This window comes from Syngnathus acus, chromosome 2 (genome assembly GCF_901709675.1).
Source record: "Syngnathus acus chromosome 2, fSynAcu1.2, whole genome shotgun sequence".
NCBI lineage: Eukaryota > Metazoa > Chordata > Actinopteri > Syngnathiformes > Syngnathidae > Syngnathus > Syngnathus acus.
The window spans coordinates 3041634-3065183 of record NC_051088.1 but is presented as its reverse complement, the minus strand read 5'-3'; the positions used below and the strand labels follow the sequence as shown (position 1 = coordinate 3065183).

The window sequence follows — 23550 nt, the reverse complement described above, 5'->3', positions numbered from 1 at the left end:
GCACTCTGGTTGGCTGTAAACAAAAAGACAGATGTTACGTACCAGCGGGGCCCGCCCCATATTGAGGTCTTGTGGTGAATGTCATTCCATGTGATGACATTTTGCAAGCCCGTCGTCATGGAGGTACCGATCGTGAAGGTAAGGCGCTGCTCAAAGGCCCGGCGCAGCAGGCCTAGCACACGGTTCCCATCGGGGCTGTCAGGGAGGTAGGCCGAACGGTCTGTTCCTGGGTATCGCACACCCGGGTTTGGATGCTCTGGCTATAGGCACCAAGAGTTTACAAAATACACCGTCAGTAAGGTCTGGGCTGTGTGATGAACACACACTACTAACTGCAAGCAAGTGATGAAACAACTCTCACACTTGGGCTGGACAATTACGACAAAACCAATAATCTCAATTATTTTATTTGATATTGAAATCACCATTAAAGTTAAAAGCCACAGCTCATTTTTAAAGTACATGCATTGGCTATGAGAACATCGCCAGTAGCGAGCATGAGCTAGCTTCGTTGCAACTCGGCTCGGCAGTTAGAAACCTTTGCTGGCCAAAAAGCGTATCAGACTGGGCGGCGGTTGCTGTCAGGAATTGTATTGTTGACATCCAAGTTTGACTGATGCAGTGATATTAACAATTCAGTTTTATATATATTTTTTTTATTTCTTGAGTTTTCTTTACATATTTACTGTGCAGCAGAACGTCATGAGAATGCATCACATTAGAGTTCTTTGATGTTACGTGGGTGACAGTGTTCAGTGACTACAGTTGAAAACTGGTTAAAAATCTGAATATTACTTGAAACAATCATATATCCCTTCCATCAGTGACGTGCGGTGAGGTTCATGACTGGGAAGGCACTGACCGGGGGGCCGAACCAGGAGCAGATGGATGTAGTGTTTGTGTGAAGTAATAGAAATGACATGTAAAGGTCATTGCATAAAAGGTTTTTACTTTTAGTAGGTAGTAAAGCATGGATATTCAAAAAAAGCTTTTTGAAAACAAATGCATTTATTTACAGCATTAAAAAAATATTTCACCACAAAACTCAGTGATTCTCATTAAATACGACACTGTTATTATGAATAATAGTTTCCATCACTTCAGCGCCTGCATGTCAGATTAATGAAATATGTTTATCTACGTAATGAGGCGGAATCACATCAAACGGCAAACATTCTGACCAAATACATCATCTTGAAGAATCAGTGAAAGAATACATCTAAATAAAGTAATAAAGAAATCAATAGTATTGTTGGTCTCCCTTTTTTGCTAGTGCATCATGGTATGGAGTAAAATTTGTTGTGGTAATTCTTAGGATAGAGTCGAGGTGTCGGAAAATGACTTTATAATAAAAACAATTGAATTTGTTTTTTCCCCTTTTCATGATGGCAGGGGAGGCTTTCAAACCTGAAAGAAAATTCCATTCTGATTTGAGTATTTTGTGTAATACATCATTTTGTTTCATTCTAATTGGAACACAAGGCTCAATGTAAACCTGACTATCCTGATTATCTTTGTTTAATTCGTATTGGACGTTTGCAAACAGCTGCTTTTACTGGGGCAAAATAACTAGCCACATTCCCATCTATTTTCTGACATGTTATGAAACAAACAGCACCTGTTAGGATTGACAAATTATTTTGATCGTATGATTATGTTGGAATTCTGACTAGAATCATTAACTTTGTAAAACCTTCCACCTTTCCTTGACTTGTTGAAACTTTCCACATTCAGTTGTTGAAACCTTCCAAATGATGTGGAAACATTCTTGCTTAGTTAGTTATCTAAACTGCTCCACTAGTATCTGTTTCCATGACCTTGTAAAACAAAGAGCTATAAGACCCTCTGCACTGATTAACCAGGTTGTAGAGGTGACCCCCGAAAACCTGCTCACTCTCACCCCCACCCTGCCTTCTCTCAATAAATATTCTCTTGCAAGAAGCGAAAGTCAGACTGCTTTCAAGCACCTCTGTACCACACAGGGTACTATGGCTTTCTCCACGTGCAAGCGTAAAATGGCCAAACTGTCTCACGTGTGGTTCTTGCATAAACGGTAGAGTGGGCAAAACTCTATCAGCACCTAAATCATAATTTGTGAAAATAAACTTTATAGTTTTTAAACCTAGAAACAAAAACAGATGAATGGATTTAAGAAAATTGGTAATTGTAGATCTGAATTAGAACATTTTATATCAAAGCCACGCGATTGGTATTGTATCGGCCAATCACACTCATGGATGATCGGTATTGGTAGTGTAAAACCCGACACATCCCTAATTAAAACAAAGATCAGCCATCCAGCTTTCATACAAGTCACGTCGTCATTTTATAATCGGTGTTTGAACAAAGAAGTCATCACAGTAAAACCACTATGCATTGATGTCTATGCCAGGGCCGCCTGCCTGCATTGTACGTGTTACTTTTAAGGTAAAAATAATTTACCCTTCTCTCCATGATCCCTCACCATACACTGGCCAACGGCAGATCGCAGGGTAGTCTGACTTAACCATCGATCCGTTCCCTTAACTTATTGTTTTGGTCCCATTTTAAATCCATCCGCTCGTGTTGTATTTGCTAGTTAGCGCAAAGCTAACCTGCCAGCTCGCCCCGACGGTATCCATCAAGTGAATAAATTCCCTTTGATGGCTGACGTACCTGGGTGACAAGCTCCTCCTCACTACATTAGGAGCAGTAGGATTTCTCAGCTGACAGATGAGGAGTGCTGCTAGCAGTTGGCGTGCAAACAAAACAGCAATTCCGGTGACGTCGCACATCTCATCGAGATTGCAAAATTATAGTGATAATTGAACGAGTGACCGTTGTCCGACTCATTCAGGCACAGCACTTGATACGAGAAAGTGATAAAAGATGGTTGGAATCTTTTTTTGTCTTCCGGGTTAGAGCAACGCTGGCGTCTGTACTGTTGACTGCCGCTTCTACTCCGAACCGTGTCATCTATTTGTTTGTCCCCTGTCTGTTTTGTGTTTCCCGTTTTAAGTGTGCCCGTTTTTTTGTTTTATTTTTCTCGCCTTTTCTCCTGCCCACCGCGTATCTCTGGAGCTCTGCTCGCACCTCTCCGATCCCGTTCCCTCTGACTACGAGCTACGCTAGCCAGCTAGCCAACCCACAACCGGACCCTCCTCCTACCTCCCGGCTCTGAGCCTGTAGCTGCTTGCTCTTGGCTCGGCAAACGGCTCCAACCCAACTTGCTGGCCACTTGGCCGGCGTCCTCGGGGGGAGCACCCGCTCGCTGCGAGCTCGCCGGTCGTGGCTCGGCTGTGTGCCGCCATGACACACTGGGGCGTGCCGTTTGCACGGGTACAGTCGGGATTGACCAACACCACCACCCACTCCACCAACATCACGACTCGGTCCACTGCTGCTTCCATGCATTTCACTGCCTACCAACTTCTAGTTAACCAGCTACTAGCCGTTTTTTCTGGATTATTCCCTGCTGCTGTGACGTCGCATCTCCTGCATGAACTATCACTTCTGCTACTCCGGGCTTCCATTCCACTAACTTCTCGTCCATTTGTCTACACTGCTGCTGATCTTCATCCTTTCAACAATAATCACCGTCTCCCTGCTGCTGCTGCCTCAGCTGCCAGCAAGGCTGGGATCCTCCGCCGTCGCCGCTACATCCACCGTAGCTCCGGACTATCTTTTAAACGACATTTCCCTGATGGCTCACCCATCCCCTCTTTCTGGACTAACTCTCGCCCCCCCCGTCACCCCCACCTTCCGTACTGTCAACTTCAACAATCTCCACTCCCCCACCCCCGCTCCTTCATCCATCTCCGTCGCACTACTGAACTGTCGCTCCCTCTCCAACAAATCACTAGTTATTTTCGAACTAATATTGGACAATAATTTGGATCTGCTCCTTCTCTGTGAAACATGGCAACAGCCCCTGGACTATTTTTCTCTCAACCAAGCCACTCCGTCTAATTACAGCTACATCGCCAAACCCCGCCTCTCTGGGCGAGGAGGTGGTATTGCTGTCCTCCATAAGCGGTCCCTATACATCACTGAATTGGACCTCAACCTCCCATCTATTTCATCCTTTGAATATCTCGCTTTTTCCCTCCCCAACTCTACTACTGCTGTTCTTATCTACCGCCCCCCCCAAGTCTCATCCGTCTTTTCTCTCTGAACTCTCTGAACTTCTCACCATCGTATCCTCAGTCTCCTATCGCCTCCTACTAATCGGTGACTTCAACATCCACATCGACCAGCCAACTGCTTCACTGACGTCTGACTTCATCTCCCTTCTGGACTGCTTTCATCTCACCCAGCACATCAACTTCCCCACCCACACCAAAGGCCACACCCTGGATATAGTATGCTCCTCCTTTCCACTCACATCCAACCCCCGTCCTCTCACCTTTCCACTGTCAGATCATCTCTGCATCCTCTTCTCTGCCCCTCTACCCTCGCCTCATAAATCCACAAAACGCACCATCTCCTACCGCAACATCAAGACTGTAAACCCAATCACGCTTTGCCAGCTCTTATCCTCTGCTCTTCCTTCCGACCCCACTTCTTCCTCCCCTGACGACCTTGCCACCACGCTCAACAACATCCTTGCTGACTCCCTTGATTCCCTAGCCCCCTGGAAAACTTCCTCTGTTACATTCACTAACTCTGCCCCTTGGTACACACCGGAACTCCGCACCATGAAACAAACTGGCCGTCAACTCGAACGCCTCTACAAAAGAACCCGCCTCACCGTCCATGCTGAAACCTTTAAACAACACATCTCCTCCTATCGTGATGCTCTTCTTGCTGCCAAATCTGCTTACTTCTCATCTCTCATTAATAACACCAACCGAAACCCCCGCATACTGTTCTCCACTGTCAACAAATTGCTCCAGCCACCGGTCACCAAGCCACCCTCCTCACCCTCTGTAACTCCTTCCTTGTCAACTTTAACAACAAAATCGCCCAAATCAACAGTTCTCTGACCGACACCATCAATAACTCCTCCTCCCCCACCTCCCCTGCCCTCCTGCCCCCCTTCCCTGACCTCCCTCCCTTCCCCTCTCTCACTGCCTTCTCCCTTGTCGACTCCTCCACTATCCTAGACATTACCTCATCCAAGACAACCACCTGCTCTCTCGACCCTCTTCCAACGACCTTAACTAAGGCCTGCCTCCCTGTCCTCCTCCCCCACCTCACCACCCTTTTTAATCAGTCTTTATCCCTTGGCCACTTTCCCACTGTCTATAAACTTGCAGCCATCCTCAAAAAGCCCACCTTGGACCCACTCAACCTCTCCAACTACCGTCCCATCTCCAACCTTTCATTCCTTTCCAAAACCCTAGAACGCATTGTCTCCGCCCAACTCCACACCCATCTCCAGTCCAACAACCTCTATGAACCCTTCCAGTCCGGATTCCGCCCACTTCACAGCACTGAAACAGCTCTAGTCAAAGTCACCAACGATCTCCTCATTTCTGCAGATTCTGGTGCCCTCAACATCCTACTACTACTTGACCTTAGCGCAGCCTTTGACACTGTGAACCATTCCATCCTCCTCCAAAGGCTGCGCCAACTAGGTGTTGAGGGCACTGCACTCGACTGGCTCACCTCCTACCTCACCAACAGAAACCAGTTCATCTCTCTCTCCGGTCACACATCCATCCTCTCCCCAGTTACACAAGGGGTCCCCCAAGGCTCAGTTCTTGGCCCCCTCCTATTCATCTGTTACCTTTTTCCCCTTGGTACTGTCATCCGCAAACTCAATCTGGACTTCCACTGCTACGCTGATGACACCCAGATCTACATACGTACGACACCAACCCGTAACCCTTCCCTCACTCATTTTGAAACCTGCATCTCTACAATAAAAGCATGGCTGACCCACAACTTTCTCAAACTCAACAGTGACAAAACAGAGCTCCTCCTCATAGGCACTAAATCCTCCCTTAACAAAACTGGATCCATCACACTCACCATCGACTCCTCAAACATCACTCCCTCCCCTCTGGCACGCAATCTTGGCGTTATTTTTGACCCCACACTGTCCTTTCAACCTCATGTTAGCTCAGTTGTCAAGACCTCCTACTTCCACCTCCGACGCATCGCTAAAATCCGGCACTGCCTTTCTCTCCCTGCCGCTGAATCTCTCATCCACGCCTTCATCTCATCCCGGCTTGATTACTGCAACTCCCTTCTCACTGGAATCACTGCTCACTCACTCCATCGACTTCAACTAGTCCAAAACTCTGCTGCCCGCCTCCTTACCCACACCCGGTCCCGTGAACACATCACTCCTGTTCTTCACTCTCTTCACTGGCTCCCCATGAAGGAGCTTATCATCTTCAAGATACTCCTCCTCACCTTCAAAGCCCTTCACCACCTGGCTCCCACTTACCTATCCGACCTCCTTGTCCCCTACTGCCCCAACCGTCCCCTCCGATCCTCCAATACTTCGCGTCTGACAGTCCCAAAATCCAAACTCAAATCCTTCGGTGACAGAGCCTTTTCCTGCACATCACCCCGACTCTGGAACTCTCTCCCCCAGTCTGTCTGTGACTCACCCACACTCCCCATATTTAAGTCCCGTCTAAAAACTTACCTCTTCTCCCAAGCGCATGACCTCCCCTACCCATAACTGGTTTTCTCTTCTTAAGTTTACCCGATTGTTTCCTCCCCGTCCCCCTCCCCTCATGTATGTCTTTGCCTTGTTCCCTGTAAGCGTCTTTGGGTGTTTGAAAAGCGCTATACAAATTTAATGAATTATTATTATTATTATCTTAATAAAATCTTAGTTTTAGTCTGTTACAACGTTAAGATCACACTGTTGCCAAGCTTGTTGCCGCTGATAGGGAACTATTAAAACAAGCAGCAACCGGGGCCAAGCCAAGTCATTAGCATTAAGCTAACTTTGGACTTGTCTGGTAGGATCCACATTATGTCACCTGTGCAACTGAAGAAAGTGGTGTGTTGTCAGTCAAACAGATCACAATTAGCACCATTTACCAAGTAGTATTTTTGCCTGTTTTCAACCTCTAATAATACTGGGCGCAATGGGGTTCTTGGAAAATTGTTAGCTTTTAGCTAACTTTGGATTCACCTGCTGAATAAATTATTACATATACTGTATTGTTTATTATTATTGTTTATTGGCGGCTCGGTGGAGCACTGGGTAGCACGTCCGTCTCACAGTTAGGAGGTTGCGGGTTCGATTCCACCTCCGGCCCTCCCTGTGTGGAGTTTGCATGTTCTCCCCGGGCCCGCGTGGGTTTTCTCCGGGCACTCCGGTTTCCTCCCACATCCCAAAAACATGCTTGGTAGGCCGATTGAGCACTCCAAATTGTCCCTAGGTGTGAGTGCGAGTGCAAATAGTTGTTTGTCTCTGTGTGTGTGCCCTGCGACTGGCTGGCAACCGGTTCAGGGTGTCCCCCGCCTACTGCCCGATGATGGCTGGGATAGGCTCCAGCACACCCGCGACCCCCGTGGGGACTAAGCGGTTCAGAAAATGGATGGATGTATTGTTTATTGTGACAGTTTCTGGGTAAATATATGCCCAGGAATTTTTTTTACTGTGACAGGCCTACAAGTAAATACTGTACACCACAGGTGTCAAAGTCAAGGCCCGAGGTCCAGATACAGCCCGCCACATCATTTTATGTGGCCCGCAAAGACAAATTGTGCATCGAATATTTATGTCAATTCCATCCATCCATCCATCCATCCATCCAGCTTCTTCCGTTTATTCGGGGTCGGATCGCTAGGGCAGCAGCTTTAGGAGGGACTCCCAGACTTCCCTCTCCCCAGCCACTTCATCCAGCTCATCCCGGGGGATCCCAAGGCGTTCCCAGGCCAGCTGAGAGACATAGTCTCTCCAGCACGCCCTGGGTCGTCCACGGGGTCTCCTACCGGTGGGACATGCCTGGAACACCTCCCCAGGGAGGCTTCCAGGAGGCACCCTGATGAGATGCCCGAGCCACCTCATCTGGCTCCTCTCAATGTGGAGGAGCAGCGTCTCTACTCCAAGTCTCTCCCGGATGACCAAGCTTCTCACCTTATCTCTAAGGGAGAGCCCAGACACCCTGCGGAGGAAACTCATTTCGGCCGCTTGTATCCGGGATCTTTTTTTTTCGGTCACGACCCATAGCTCGTGACCATAGGTGAGGGTAGGAGCGTAGATCGACCGGTAAATTGAGAGCTTTGCCTTTTGGCTCAACTCTCTCTTCACCACGACGGACCGGTACAGAGTCCGCATTACTGCCGACGCTGCATCGATCTGCCTGTCGATCTCACGCTCCATCCTGCCCTCACTCATGAACAAGACCCCAAGATACTTGAACTCCTCGACTTGGGGCAGGATCTCATCCCAGATCCGGAGAGGGCATTCCACCCTTTTCCGACCGAGGAACATGGACTCAGATTTGGAGGTGCTGACCCTCATCCTGACCGCTTCACACTCGGCTGCGAACCACTCCAGTGAGAGCTGGAGATCACAGTTTGAAGAAGCCAACAGCACCACGTCGTCTGCAAAAAGCAGAGACGCAATACTGAGGTCCCCAAACCGGACACCCTCAACACCTCGGCTGCGCCTAGAAATTCTGTCCATAAAAGTTATGAACAGAATCGGTGACAAAGGGCAGCCTTGGCGGAGTCCAACCCTCACTGGGAACGAATCCGACTTACTGCCGGTAATGCGGACCAGACTCTGGCATCGTTGATACAGGGACCGAACCGGCCTTATCAGTTGGCTCGGCACCCCATACTTCCGAAGCACCCTCCACAGAACTTCCTGAGGGACACGGTCGAACGCCTTCTCCAAGTCCACAAAACACATGTGGAATTTGTTGAGCGAACTCCCATGCCCCCTCGAGGATCCTGCCGAGGGTATAGAGCTGGTCCACTGTTCCAAGGCCAGGACGAAAACCACACTGCTCCGCCTGAATCCAAGGTTCGACCTCCCGACGGACCCTCCTCTCCAGCACCCCTGAATAGACCTTACCAGGGAGGCTGAGGAGTGTGATTTCTCTCTAGTTGGAACACACCCTCCGGTCCCCCTTCTTAAAGGGGGGAACCACCGCCCCAGTCTGCCAATCCAGAGGCACTGTCCCTGATGTCCATGCAATGTTGCAGAGGCGTGTCAGCCAGGACAATCCCACAACATCCAGAGCCTTTAAGAACTCCGGGGGAATGTCATCCACCCCTGGGGCCTTGCCCCCGAGGAGTTTTTTAACTGCCTCAGTGACTTCGACCCCAGAGATTGGAGAATCCACCTCAGAGTCTCCAGGCCCTGCTTCCACAATGGAAGGCGTGTCGGTGGAATTGAGGAGGTCTTCAAAGTATTCTCCCCACCAACTCACGATGTCCCGAGTCGAGGTCAGCAGCACGCCATCTCCACTGTAAACAGTGTTGACGGTGCACTGCTTCCCCCTCCTGAGACGCCGGATGGTGGACCAGAATTTCCTCAAAGCCGTCCGGAAGTCATTCTCTATGGCCTCGCCAAACTCCTCCCACACCCGGCAGAAGCCGCTTTCCGCTTGGCCATCCGGTACCTGTCGGCTGCCTCCGGAGTCCCACAGGCCAAAACGGCCCGATAGGACTCCTTCAGCTTGACGGCATCCCTTACCACCGGTGTCCACCAGCGGGTTCGAGGATTGCCGCCACGACAGGCACCGACCACCTTACGGCTATAGCTACGGTCAGCTGCCTCAACAATGGAGGCACGGAACATGGTCCACTCGGACTCAATGGACCCCGCCTCCTCCGGGACGTGGGAAAAGCTCTGACGGAGGTGGGAGTTGAAGCTCTTCCTGACAGGGGATTCTGCCAGACGTCACAGCAGACCCTCACAGTACGTTTGGGTCTGCCAGGTCGGACCGGCATGTTTGTTGCGGCGACCTGGGAGGTGCGCACCTGTCTGTGGGTGCATGTGACCACAAGGGGTCACTGCAGGTGTACGACGTGAACGCGCAGCACGCAGTGGAGCTCCTCAGAGCGCCTCAACAGCTGAGCGCAATTTATCCTGATTGGGAGCACGCACACACCAGGGTTCATAAGCAGCAAACAACACAATCCTCTTGTCCAGTGAGCAGCAGCGAAAGCAGCAGCAAACAACACAATCCTTTTGATCAGCGAGCAACACAGCAGTAGCAGCGAACCGCACTAAGCTCCACGGAGAAAGGAAAAAACTCATGGGAAGAGGAGAGCAAAGGGACTACCGGTGAGCTCACAGTTCTCATCTGGACTCATTTAGTTAACCATTTAGAGCACTGATTGCATTACAGTTGGTCTGGAGAATGTGTTGTCTTTATGACAAGCATTAAGTTGTAGATTGACTTTTGTTTGAAAGAATACTTTTATGTTCAAGACCTTTTCTTTCTTTCTTTCTTTCTTTCAGTAAAAAGAACTGAACTTTATCTACATTGTTTATTGGTTTGTGTTAAAGTGTTAAAGAACACTAAGTTGCATTGTTTTATCTGGAAGAAAATTGTACCTTTTGTTTAAACTCATCCATTTTTTGGATGTGGTTTAAAGCAGGGCTGTGGACTCGGTTCGGACTCGGGGACTCGGACTCGGTCGGACTCGGTCATTTTTGCCGGACTCGGACTCTGTGCTGATTTTGACCGAGTCCACCGAGTCCGACAATAAAAAAAAGAGGCAAGACACAGCCAGAGAGTGTCAGGTTACAGTCAGCGCGGTAGGAGTTGGAAGAAGCAGTAAAAACTCCACCAAACTCGTCGTAATGACACGTGATATATGTTATATCCTTACTATTTTCCAGGTTCTTAGATAGCAAGAATAGGTCGGACAACGACGTGAATGATAACTGCTTTATTCCTTACTCACAGTGCGTTCACAGGGCGTACCAGAACAACACAGAATGCCCATCCCACTTCCGGGGTTTTTCTACTACGGAATTTGAGTTAGCCCAAAATACACATCTCTTCCCCTCTTACAATGAACGTGCTATATGCATGAACAACATAGTCTTATGCACCTATAACTTGACATCTTCAAGATCTATCAATAACTACCATTAAACAATTATCATATATGGTCCAGACAATTATGACAATAATATTCCCATGAAACCTTAACTTTGGGTGAGGGTGGACTACCTCGAATTATACCGAATTATAGCGAAAAACCGATGTCGTACGGCGTCAACACTATGTTGTTTTCAATAAAAACATGAAGAACTCATGTTTGCGTCAGTCAATTTTAATTTTTATAAAGGATTATTCTCATTTGATGTCTTTAAATTCATCCGCGTTCTGCCATTGAAGCGGGGTGCATTCAAAGACCAGTCGTACAGACGGAAACGTTTTGTGATCAAATCTTTCATAACGAGAATGATGAGTGAATTGATTTGATTGAATAATTGAGAAGAAATTTCAGTTCTGAAGGCTCCTTTTGTCCCAAGCAAAGTGACAGATGGTGGGGAGGGGGGATAAAAATTGTAAAATCAATTCACTCAAATCATTCTCGTTATGAAAGATTTGATCACAAAACGTGTGTGGCTTTTTCTTAAATGAACACGTTTGACATTGCTATCGTGTCAGCTTTTAATTATATTGCGCTGTCATGTTAAAGCAAATTAATAAATGCAACAATATTAATTTGCTTTGAAAATACCTGAGTAATAAAATAAAATGGATGGATGAATGATGATCACAATTAAGTATAAAGTCTCCTTTGTAATATATACTCCTTGTAGCCTGTACCCAAAAAGAGGAGTTTCTTTGCATCGAGGTTTATGCAAAGAGCTCACGTAATTATATTGTTGCGTTTTGGTGAAGTGAATGAGTGTTCCGTCTGTACGACTGGTCTTTGAATGCACCCCGCTTCAATGGCAGAACGCGGATGAATTTAAAGACATCAAATGAGAATAATCCTTTATAAAAATTAAAATTGACTGACGCAAACGTGAGTTCTTCATGTTTTTATTGAAAACAACATAGTGCTGACGCCGTACGACATGGGTTTTTCGCTTTCCAAATAAGGGGTCGTCACTAATTATTTGTGTTTAGATAAATGTCTGAGCTATAATGGTGTAATTAATGATTAAAACTTGAAAGTATCTGTTTATTGTATTCGTTTATATGTTTAATAAAGACAAAGCCATCACAAAACTGTTGTAATTATTTAGATTTTGATCTAAATTAGCCTTGAATAAAGACTAAGCAGTCACATGAATTAACAGAAAAAATGGACAGCCGGACTCGGACTCATGGTCAAGAGGCCGGACTCGGACTCGGTGCAAAAATCCGACCGAGTCCACAGCCCTGGTTTAAAGGTTTTCACCTTGATTGTTTGGCTCAATAAAAACCCGAACAAAGAGTGAAATCCCAGTCTGATCAAGTCCTTCCTTTTCAAGTGTGGAAACCCATGACGTTAAAATACACTTGCCACCCACCATCGGAGCCAACCCACCACCAGGTGGTTATCAGTTGACAGCTCCGCCCCTCTCTTCACCAAAGTGTCCAAAACATGCGGCCACAAATCCAATGACACGACTACAAAGTCGATCATCGAACTGCGGCCTAGGGTGTCCTGGTGCCAAGTGCACACATGAACACCCTTATGTTTAAACATGGTGTTCATTATTGACAATTCGTGTCGAGCACAGAAGTCCAACAATAGAACACCGCTCGGGTTCAGATCGGGGGGTGGGGGGGGGGGGGGTTCCTCCCAATTACACCCTTCCAGGTCTCACTGTCATTGCCCACGTGAACATTGGAGTCACCCAGTAGAACGATAGAGTCCCCAGAAGGAGTGCTCTCCAGCACTTCTTCTAAGGACCTCAAAAAGGGTGGGTACTCTGAGCTGCTGTTCAGTGCATAGGCACAAACAATAGTCAGGGCCCATCCCCCCCCACCCGAAGTCGGAGGGAGGCTACCCTCTCGTTCACCGGGGTGAATCCCAATGTGCAGGTGCCCAGCCGGGGGGCAATAAGTATGCCCACACCTGCTCGACGTCTCGCACCGTGGGCAACTCCAGAGTGGAAGAGAGTCCAGCCCCTCTCGAGAGGGCTAGTACCAGAGCCCAAGCTATGTATGGAGGCAAGTCCGACTATGTCTAGTCGGAACTTTTCTGCCTCACACACCAGCTCGGGCTCTTTCCCAGCTAGAGAGGTGACATTCCATGTCTCAAGAGCCAGCTTCTGCAGCCGAGGATCGGAACCGCCAAGGTCCCCGCCTTTGGCCGCCGCCCAGCTTGCTTTGCACCCGACCCCTTTGGCCCCTCCTACAGGTGGTGAGCCCGTGGGAAGGGGGACCCACGTTTTCTTTTCAGGCTGTGCCCGGCCGGGCCCCATAGGCAAAGGCCCGGCCACCAGACGCAACGCCTTCAAGCCCCTACTCCAGGCCTGGCTCCAGAGCGGGACCCGAGCGACCCACGTCCGGGCGAGGGAAAACTAGGTCCATATATTTTATTCTTCATAAAGGGTCTCCTATATGTCAATTCCAAAATTTCTAATTGTTTTCACTTCTAAAAATAGAGGTGTTAGCAATTTTTATTACCATTCATCTTTTTAAATAATTTTTATTTTTAAATATTTGATTTGATTTCAATATTTCATTGTTAAATATTTGCACAGTTTTTATTAGTCTTTTTTGCCATTTTTATTACATTCATCTTTTTAAATAATTTTTATTTTTAAATGTTTGATTTGATTTCAATATTTCATTGTTAAATATTTGAACAGTTTTTATTAGTCTCTTTTTTGAAAACCAGTTATTCATCAGTTTGTTGTGTGGCCTATACCAGTGGTCCCCAACCACCGGGCCGCGGACCGGTACCGGTCCGTGGGTCACTTGGTACCGGGCCGCCAAGCCGCACAGAAAAAAAAAAGAATTATCGACGATCAATTATTTCAGGTCAAGACACTCGTCCCGGTCACGTGACATGTTTCCCCAGTCGAGCCCGCAAAGCTAATACCGTAATTTTCGGACTATAAGTCGCACCCGAGTATAAGTCGCACCAGCCATAAAATGTCCAAAAAAGTGAAAAAAAAACATATATAAGTCGCTCCGGAGTATAAGTCGCATTTTGGGGGGCAATCTATTCGACAAAATCCAACACCAAGAACAGTCATGAACGAGCAACAACAGGCTAAACGATAGGTATGCTAACGTGACAAACACAAACTAAGAGCTGAGAACGGCCCTGACGTAAAATTCAGAGTTATTCAAAAAACTATTACATAAATAACACGTTAATAAAACCATCTGTCACTCCAATTCATTAAATCCATCAATCGTCCTTTGTCAACAATGCGTGCGCGCCGCTGACGGCTCTTGCACTTCAAAATATTCCACAGGCCCATATAACGATATATAAATTATATATCAAATAACTATTATATAAGCAATAATGTTATCAAACCATCAGTGCACTCTAAATCATTAAATCCATCGATCAAATTCCTCGTCCTTTGTCAACAACGGCGCGCGTGCGTGCGCCCTGACGTCAGCCTCGTTGTTATTCCACAGATCTACTATATAACTATATTGTAGCGTTAACAAAGTTCAAGGAAAGACGTGGGTTTGGTAAACGGCTCTTTATTTAACAAAACAAACTTCCAGGCGTGTGGCGGCGTGGACTTCCAGCCACGGAAATGGAAGAGAGCTCCATAGACGATAGGTATGCTAACGTGACATAAACACAAACTAAGAGCTGAGAACGGCCCTGACGTAAAATTCAGAGTTATTAAAAAAACTATTACATAAATAACACGTTAATAAAACCATCTGTGTCACTCCAATTCATTAAATCCATCAATCGTCCTTTGTCAACAATGCGTGCGCGCCGCTGACGGCTCTTGCACTTCAAAATATTCCACAGGCCCATATAACGATATATAAATTATATATCAAATAACTATTATATAAGCAATAATGTTATCAAACCATCTGTGCACTCTAAATCATTAAATCCATCGATCAAATTCCTCGTCCTTTGTCAACAACGCCGCGCGTGCGTGCGCCCTGACGTCAGCCTCGTCGTTATTCCACAGATCTACTATATAACTATATTGTAGCGTTAACAAAGTTCAAGGAAAGACGTGGGTTTGGTAAACGGCTCTTTATTTAACAAAACAAACTTCCAGGCGTGTGGCGGCGTGGACTTCCAGCCACGGAAATGGAAGAGAGCTCCATAGAATAGGACCGGGCGTGCGTAAAAGCCATGACCGAGCCCCATACACCGTCCCCGGACAGCCACCCGGCCGAGCGCCGGCCCTCGACTTCCATCCACGGAGGTGAAAGACAGCTCGGTAGAGTACGACCGGGCGTGCATAAAAGCATTGTCCGAGCCCCATCCACCGTCCCTGGACAGCCACCCGGCCGAGCGCCGGCCCCCGACTTCAATCCACGGAAGTGAAAGAGAGCTCCGTCGAGTCAATCTTTGTCCTTTATGTAAACAACAACACGTCGCGCTGCTGACGTCGCGCTGCTGACGTCACTTGAAATTCAAATTACAGTAATCCCTTGCTACAGTGCGGTTCGTTTATCGCGGTTTCATTTTTTTTTTTTTTTTTTTTTAAATTTTTGAAAAAAAACATATAAGTCGCTCCTGAGTATAAGTCGCCCCCCCACCCAAACTATGAAAAGAAACGCGACTTATAGTCCGAAAATTACGGTATGTGGCGACAGGCTAACTAACCAGGCAATGAAGCATTCAAAACTGCTTCAACACATGGAGACCAAGCATCCTGCAATAAAAGACAAACCTTAATCACTTCGGGTGTCATTGTCTCAGATTACGTCTAGATGGGACCGGCTCGTTTCTGAGAAACAAACTCAGTGCTCCCACTAATTCAACGTAATGGTGAGTTTTATTTTTGTCATTTGTACTTGTTTTTATGTCAGTCGTATCATTTTATTTCATCGTATTTATATATTTATTATAAATGTATTATTTATTTATTTATTTATATAAATGTATTATTTATTTATATAAATGCCGGTCCGCGAAAATATTTCTGACATGTAACCGGTCCGTGGCGCAAAAAAGGTTGGGGACCACTGGCCTATACTATATATACAAAATGAAACGTTCATACATTTATTTGGGTTGACAATTTTAATTGCCCTTTGAAGCAAACTATGACTACGATCCGGCCCACGACAAAAATAAGTTTGACACACCTGCTGTACACTGACTAAAATGAAATATCTATTATGAACCCGGTCGACCTTTCTACCACAAGGCTTAGCAAGTTTTCTGGAAGAAACCCTGATTGTTATATTTTATTTTGACTCAATCACTTGTTGCTTACATGTTTTAAACTTATGTTGTTTTTTGTTATGGTATCATTCAAAGTTTATACTTGGCTATTTTTTAAATGACAAAGATGCTTGAGAAAACAGTGTTTATACTTTGTATACACGTTACACAAGTACCGTATTGGCCCGAATAGAAGACGACCCTGATTATAAGACGACCCCCTCTTTTTCAAGACTCAAGTTTAAAAAAAGACTTTTTGGATACCAAATTTAATTTTTATACAGAAAATAATTACAGTACATCTGAAACAAATGATTATAACAATATATTCAAGAGAAAAAGCATGGTATTTTGCCTCATTCAAATCATGCAAAAACTGTCTATCACATCTGAATATCTGAACATTTAAATATGTAAACTAAAGTACAATCACATTTGTAAATGAATGGCTTCTGGTTTTTGAATTGTGAATCAACCTACTGTTTCTCCATTTTCTGTTGTCTCTTCTCTTATTTTCTTCCTGCTATTTTTTATTTTTCTTCTTCGTGCTACCGCTATTTTTATTTTTATTCTTCGTGACAGGGGTTCGCTTTGGCCTGGGGAGTTAAGTTCAGCATTCGCTTTAAAGATATCTGGCGCCAGCTAGCGTTGTGAATGGGTATAATGTCTAGACCCCGAATGTAAGACGACCCCCACAGTCTTATTTCAATGCAAAAAACAGCATCTTCTATTACGCTATATGCAGAAAATAAGTCAGTTATTTTGCTCTATTTTGTAATGTCAGCGCTTGGTTTATTTACACTGCGTTCCAAATTATTCTGCAAAACATACATTTTCTCAGATTTTCCCAAATTACTTATATGAATTGCAGTCATTATAATTTCCCAGTCATCAATTATTAGAGTACAATTTAAATGTTTTTGAACACACCACCCAATGATAACGGTATATTTTTACAACATAAAACACTCAAAATGCAATGTTCCAAATTATTATGCACGACAGTTTCCAAACACTTTTTTTATAAAGAACAAAAAACGGTCATTTGTGAAATTATGAGCATTTGCAGATTTGTAGGTTACAAACTGAACGGTAACTGAAATCAAACATGATTCAAATCAAAACTTAATTATAGGTGAAGTTACATTTGAACATAGGACCCCTTGTTCAAAAGGAGCTTCTGAACGTGCATTGAATTTGTCCGTTTTTGGACGGTATCTACCGTAATTTCACAACCAAAGGGCGCACTGTACTAAAAGGCGCAGTCTCAGTTATGTGTGCCATTAAAGTTAAAGTTAAAGTTAAAGTCCCAATGATCGTCACACACACATCTGGGTGTGGTGAAATTTGTCCTCTGCATTTAACCCATCCCCATGTGATTTTGATCCATCCCCTGGGGGAGAGGGGAGCAGTGAGCAGCAGCGGTGCCGCGCTCGGGAATCATTTTGGTGATCTAACCCCCCAATTCCAACCCTTAATGCTGAGTGCCAAGCAGGGAGGCAATGGGTCCCATTTTTATAGTCTTTGGTATGACCCGGCCAGGGTTTGAACCCACAACCTTCCAGTCTCAGGGCGGACACTCTACCACTAGGCCACTGAGCTGGTACTGTATTTACAGGGATGAGAACGGCAAATGAAAAAAAACACTGAAAAGTAGCCGGGGTCTGGGGGCCGCATGCCCCACTGGGGGGCCTGTGCCCCCCCCCACTTGCCGCAGGGGGCCATGGGCTGCAGGCACCCCCAATGGGGGCCGCAGTGGGCCAGGGGGGCCGTAGGGCCCACAGGCCCCTATTGGGGGCCACAGGGCCCACAGGCCCCCATTGGGGGCCGCAGGGGGCCAGGGGCAACACCCCGGAGGGGGCTCAGGGGGAAAAGGTCCCTGGAAATTCCTGGACTTTGTCAGTATAGCAACCCCAAAACCATTAATTTCATCACTCAATTTCAACAGTTTTGTTAAAAAAATATTCCTGCTTGGTGGGCTACCAAGGTGAATATATAATACAGTCAAGCCTCGGTTTTCGACCACAATCCGTTCCAGAAGGCGGTTCGAGAAGCGAATCGGTCGAATTCCGAATCTATTTTTCCCATTACAAATAATGGAAAAGATTTTAATCCGTTCCAAGACTTTTTTAAGCATTTTTTCATTTGCGCATTTTTGTCCGATCGCGCAACTGCAGCGCATCGCCGAACGCGCAACCGTAACGCGTCGCCGACCGCGTAACTGCACCGCGCTGATCGCATTATTGTGAGAGCCGTCGCTGAAATTTAGAAAATATTTTTCAACTCCTGATGTACTTTCCAAAATTCAAGTGGACTTAAGTGCGCAGGGAGCTTAATTTTGTCCGATTGCGCAACTGCAGCGCTCCGCCGAACGCGCAAACGTAGCGCGTCGCCGACCGCGCAACTGCACCGCGCTGATCGCATTATTGTGACAGAGCCGTCGCTGAAATTTAGAAAATATTTTTAAAGTCCTGATGTACTTTCCAAAATTTAAGTGGACCTCAGTGCGCAGGGAGCTTAATTTAGTCTGATCGCGCAACCGCAGCGCACCGGGGGCTCACTGTCGCATTGCTTTAAGAGCGTCTTTGTGTTCCGAGTTGTAAGATGACGCTGCTCTCGAGCCATGCCCATCTGAAGCAGTTCCTGATCCCGTTCGACTTGTGTATTTCCCTTGCACGATCCTCGTCTTTTTTCTCCAACACTTTCGCCATGCTGGCTAAAACTTTTGCTAATTAGGCAAATGAGTAGGCAAATGATGTGACGAAAGTAGCGCCAAAATGCTGCAGAAAATAAGGCGGCTGTTGTCGCAACACTGCTGCCAGCCGCCCCGCCGCCATATAAAATCAATTTTCTCAACGGATCTACACGATTCACGAAAATGATACTCCCGACGGAACAAAACACGGAAATCCGCGGATCCGCGTAAGATTCTCATCCCTGTATTTAACACACACATAGGGCGCACCGCATCATAGGGCGCATGCATGCCATAATTTATGGTAAACAAAAAAAAAAACGTCACGGGAGCAAGAAAGGGAGTTCGGTTGTACTTTATTCTACTGTTTAACCATGTACCGTATTTTCCGCCCTAAAAGGCGCACATAAAAACCAAAAATTTTCTCAAAAGCCGACAGTGCGCCTTATAGGCCAGTGCGCCTTATATATGGATCAACTGATGAATTTGTTGATCCATACTGGTTGTACACAGTGCTCTGCCAAAATGTTTCAGTACGTTTTAGTACGACTAGTAAATTACAAGGTCGCATCGCTTCCCAGCATTACGGCAACTGTAGTCAGGGGGCGTCACCGAATAGCTGTTGTACCCGCGAGGCTATTTCATGTCAAAATAGGCTGCTCTGTTAATGTTTCGAGTAAATCTACGGATCGATATGGAAGGGAAACATAGGTAAGTAGTACCAATGCGTTAGATCGAACTTTAGTCAGTTCCGATCATTTTATAGGAGATCGTTTGAGAAACGCGATTGTTTACACTTTGCTGAGGCTCATGGGAGATTGCGAGCTGAGGCTCGTGAGACTTTGCGGATGGCTAATGCTATTGCGATAGCTGCTATACGTACCAGGCTATTTCATGTCAAAATAGGCTGCTCTGTTAATGTTTCGAGTAAATCTACGGATCGATATGGAAGGGAAACATAGGTAAGTAGTACCAATGCGTTAGATCGAACTTTAGTCAGTTCCGATCATTTTATAGGAGATCGTTTGAGAAACGCGATTGTTTACACTTTGCTGAGGCTCATGGGAGATTGCGAGCTGAGGCTCGTGAGACTTTGCGGATGGCTAATGCTATTGCGATAGCTGCTATACGTACCAGGCTATTTCATGTCAAAATAGGCTGCTCTGTTAATGTTTCGAGTAAATCTACGGATCGATATGGAAGGGAAACATAGGTAAGTAGTACCAATGCGTTAGATCGAACTTTAGTCAGTTCTGATCATTTTATAGGAGATCGTTTGAGAAACGCGATTGTTTACAGAGGGCTCGTTGGTTATTGGCTAGTGGATGCATACCGCAACCCTAGTCAACCTCAGTTTGATGCAGTATAGCTTCTATTTTATGCGCCTTATAATCCGGTGCGCCTTATATATGGACAAAGTTTTAAAATGGGCCGTTCATTGAAGGTGCGCCTTATAACCCGGTGCGCCTTTTAGGGCGGAAAATACGGTACTCTACTGTACTCACATTATTGTTGATCGATATTCATACGAAAATTCATCCAGGGATCCGAAAGGGGCTGACAATCTCTCTCCCGAAGATTCCAACACAAAACATCACTCTACCACCTCCTTGTTGGCACCGTAGCCTTAGTTGCATGGGGTGACTGTCAATCAACCATCCACAACTCCATCCATCTGGACCGTCCAGGGTTACACGGCATTCATCAGTGAACAAAACAGTTTTCATGTATTATTTGGCTTACTGGAGCCGTTTCTGCTTGTGTGCAGATAGGGGAGGTCAAAAGGATGGCTTACGCACAGCTGCAAACCTCTGAAGGACCCTGCATCTTGTTGTTCGGGGCACGTTGGCGGCACCAACTGCTTCAAAAAAGTATCTGCTACTACGACAGGACAAGTAGTTTCCCCCTTTAATTGGACTTACCTGCCAAGCTAATTAGCAGCAGTGTCTGCAATTGGTTTCAGTGATATAAAAAGCCCTGACTGACACACATCACCATCTAGGAGTTTAACTGACAAACAAAATATTTCCTACCTTAGCACTCCTACACGCTTTATGCATAATAATTTGGAACGCAGTGTAAACTTGCTGATCAGCCCCAAAAATCTCTAAGAAAGACTGCGATTCACACACCTTGGTCCACCACAGATTTCTTTTCCATGGAAAAATATAAGTTTACTCACCGCCTGTAAGCCAGGAGGGAAGCTGTAAATGATGCAGATACACCCGTAGCCTTCATGACCTGGGAGCTGCAGGGCGGGATCCCGCTCGACAATCATGGTGCCATTGGCAGGCTGGTTACCGATCAGCTGGCCGTAAACGAGACGACACACAGGACAGGCCCTCTTCACCTTGAAAGCTTGATCCAGGCAACAGCGGCAGAAGGAGTGGCCACACTTCTCCAGGGTAGTCTTGTCTACAATGTCCCCCATGCAGATGGAGCAAGATGTATTGTCATCCGCCTCGCCGTGGGACGATGCTCCACAGTCTTTACGTTGGGCTGCCTCGTGGAGCACGGAGAAGGCCTCTTCTTCTGCAGCCTTGCGGAACTTCTGCTGCTGCTGTCTCTGAGAGCGACGGGACTGGGGCTGGGTTGGCAGTTGAAGCAGGTTCCCCTCCCCGTTTGGCTCCAGGACCCCCACACAGGGCAGCAGGGCCCTCTTCCTCTTGGGGACGCCCTCCTGCTTGCTCATCTCCTTGCGGGCAGAGCGGCACAGATCAATGAAGGCTTTGCGAGTCTCGCTGGAAACGGGAGCGTCCGCCACACCAGCGCGCCTGGCACCGGACACTGGCTGCAGCCTCACCGCACAGCAGCCCCCCCTCTCACCTCGCCGGACGATGCCAGCGGTCATGCCCTGCTTGTGCTGGAAGTCGAGAAGCCAGGGCCTGCCAGCGGCGGCCAGGTAGTCCCACACAGCCTGTGACACCAGCACCTCATCACTTCCCTGGCCGGCACGCACGCTCATCTCTTCAGATGAAACTGCACATAAAGTGGGTCCACAAATACAAATGGTGTCCAGTACACGTTGCATTCTGTCGTCTGGGCTTCACATGTCACATTTGTGCGTGGCGCCACGTAAGAAACAACTGACACGCAACACGAACTGCGATCAGCTGATCACGAACGGCAGCTGTAAACAATACATGACTCACTGGCTTAACAACGCACTCGCGTACACGCAAACATAAACTGCCGTTACCTTGTGAGCCCATAAATCCTCTCAATGGCAACGGAGGCTTCCAGCGGGCGAGAAAAGGCGAGCAAGACGCGACGATTGTACGGAGAAGTCAATGTTATCGCAGTTGCTCGGTGGTCCGCCATTCTTCGACGGAAGACTTAGCGATTTCGCAACATCGGTTCAGCCGTCAGTTTTCCTAGTGATATCCAACAATACTTTTAAGTTATTATCTGCACCTTGTCTTGTACTCGCTAGCTGAGCTCCGCTGTCATTTGTTTGTTTTGATCCTTAAGGTAGGGGCGAGCCTTGCTAGCCAGTGAAGCTAACGCCTGACAGCGAGGAGGAGAAGGCGGGGGCTGGTGGTGCGCTTTAAAAGCGCGTTGTCTTGTATTGCCACGAGTTGGCGTCCAAAATTGAACTCTTGTGCTTCTCAAAAATGGAACCGTCACTTCTGCTGATAAAGTCTTTGGACTTTTTACGATGCGACACAGAGCCCTAGACACGTAATTTTGTACATTTAAAACTTCCTTGGTTAGAACAAAAAAAATACTGCGGCCAAGCCTCGAACGCAAAAAAAAACGTACCCGGAAGTTCGTCAGTGTTGATGTGATTGGCTGGAGGGGCGGCTGGCTTTCCGTGACGATGCTGACCGTCAAATAATGGCACACTTTATAAATTTAAATTTAGGACAAATATGTACCAAATATGACGCTTACTGTTTTTATAAATAACGGACAAATTACCGATGAAACCGCGTTTCTGGGTATTTTGTTGTGTGCATGCACTTGACACGTTCACGCTCCGCTTTTTCTAAAACTGTACTTATCTGCACCAAATATGAAGCTTACTGCTTTTACAAACAACTGACAAATTACCGACGAAAACATGTTGCTGAATATTTAGTTGTGTGCATCCACTTGCAACGTTCACGGTCCACTCTTTCTAAAACTGGACTTACGCACGCACACACATCTGTAAACACGCGCGCATCTGTAAACACGCGCGCGCACACATTCACACATCATCGGTGCGTCAACTCCAAGTCCTCTCTGTACGTGGAAATGCTCCTCGCAGGTAAAGAAAAATATTTTTTTCGCCCAAAAACCTAGTCGCTGTCATGACACATACACAGCTGTTGGTTAGTTGGTGATCGCAAATGGGCCAGGTGAAACACTTTGTTTCTGTAAACCTCTGTAAATTTTTAAATTTTCAAATGATCACTTCACTGGTGAGCTATTTTTATGGTCCTTGAGAGCTTCCTAGTGCCCGTGGGTTCTCCATGGATCGCCACCTTGCCGTGGTGGAGAGCCTTGCGTGTTCCGATGAACCTAAAAGCGATGCCGTCTGGAGTCTCGGCTCCTGGTAGGTTCAACCATGGCGGTAAGGTCGAAGGGGAGGTTCCAGACAAAGTGCGATCCAAAGACCTCAACGGTGAGAGTGGCGGAGGATGACACTGTGAGTCACAACGGCACTGAAG

At 46.6% G+C, this 23550-nt stretch overlaps 1 protein-coding gene across 4 annotated transcripts in view; it reads right to left on the bottom strand.

Moving 5' to 3' along the window:
* dtx3 (deltex E3 ubiquitin ligase 3) overlaps positions 1 to 22662 on the bottom strand; it is a 37327-nt gene extending 14665 nt beyond the window's left edge. For 2 of the 4 annotated variants that reach the window (XM_037245924.1, XM_037245925.1), the window contains exons 1-3: positions 22095 to 22662; positions 21078 to 21874; positions 43 to 260 (exon numbers count right to left, since the gene is read on the bottom strand). In XM_037245924.1, coding sequence (XP_037101819.1) covers positions 43 to 260; positions 21078 to 21874; positions 22095 to 22107 — 1028 coding nt within the window. In that variant the 5' untranslated portion in view covers positions 22108 to 22662. The remainder of the gene's footprint in view (positions 1 to 42; positions 261 to 21077; positions 21875 to 22094) is intronic. The other 2 variants (XM_037245926.1, XM_037245927.1) reach the window with 1 other exon arrangement.
* Between the last annotated feature and the right edge of the window lie 888 nt (positions 22663 to 23550).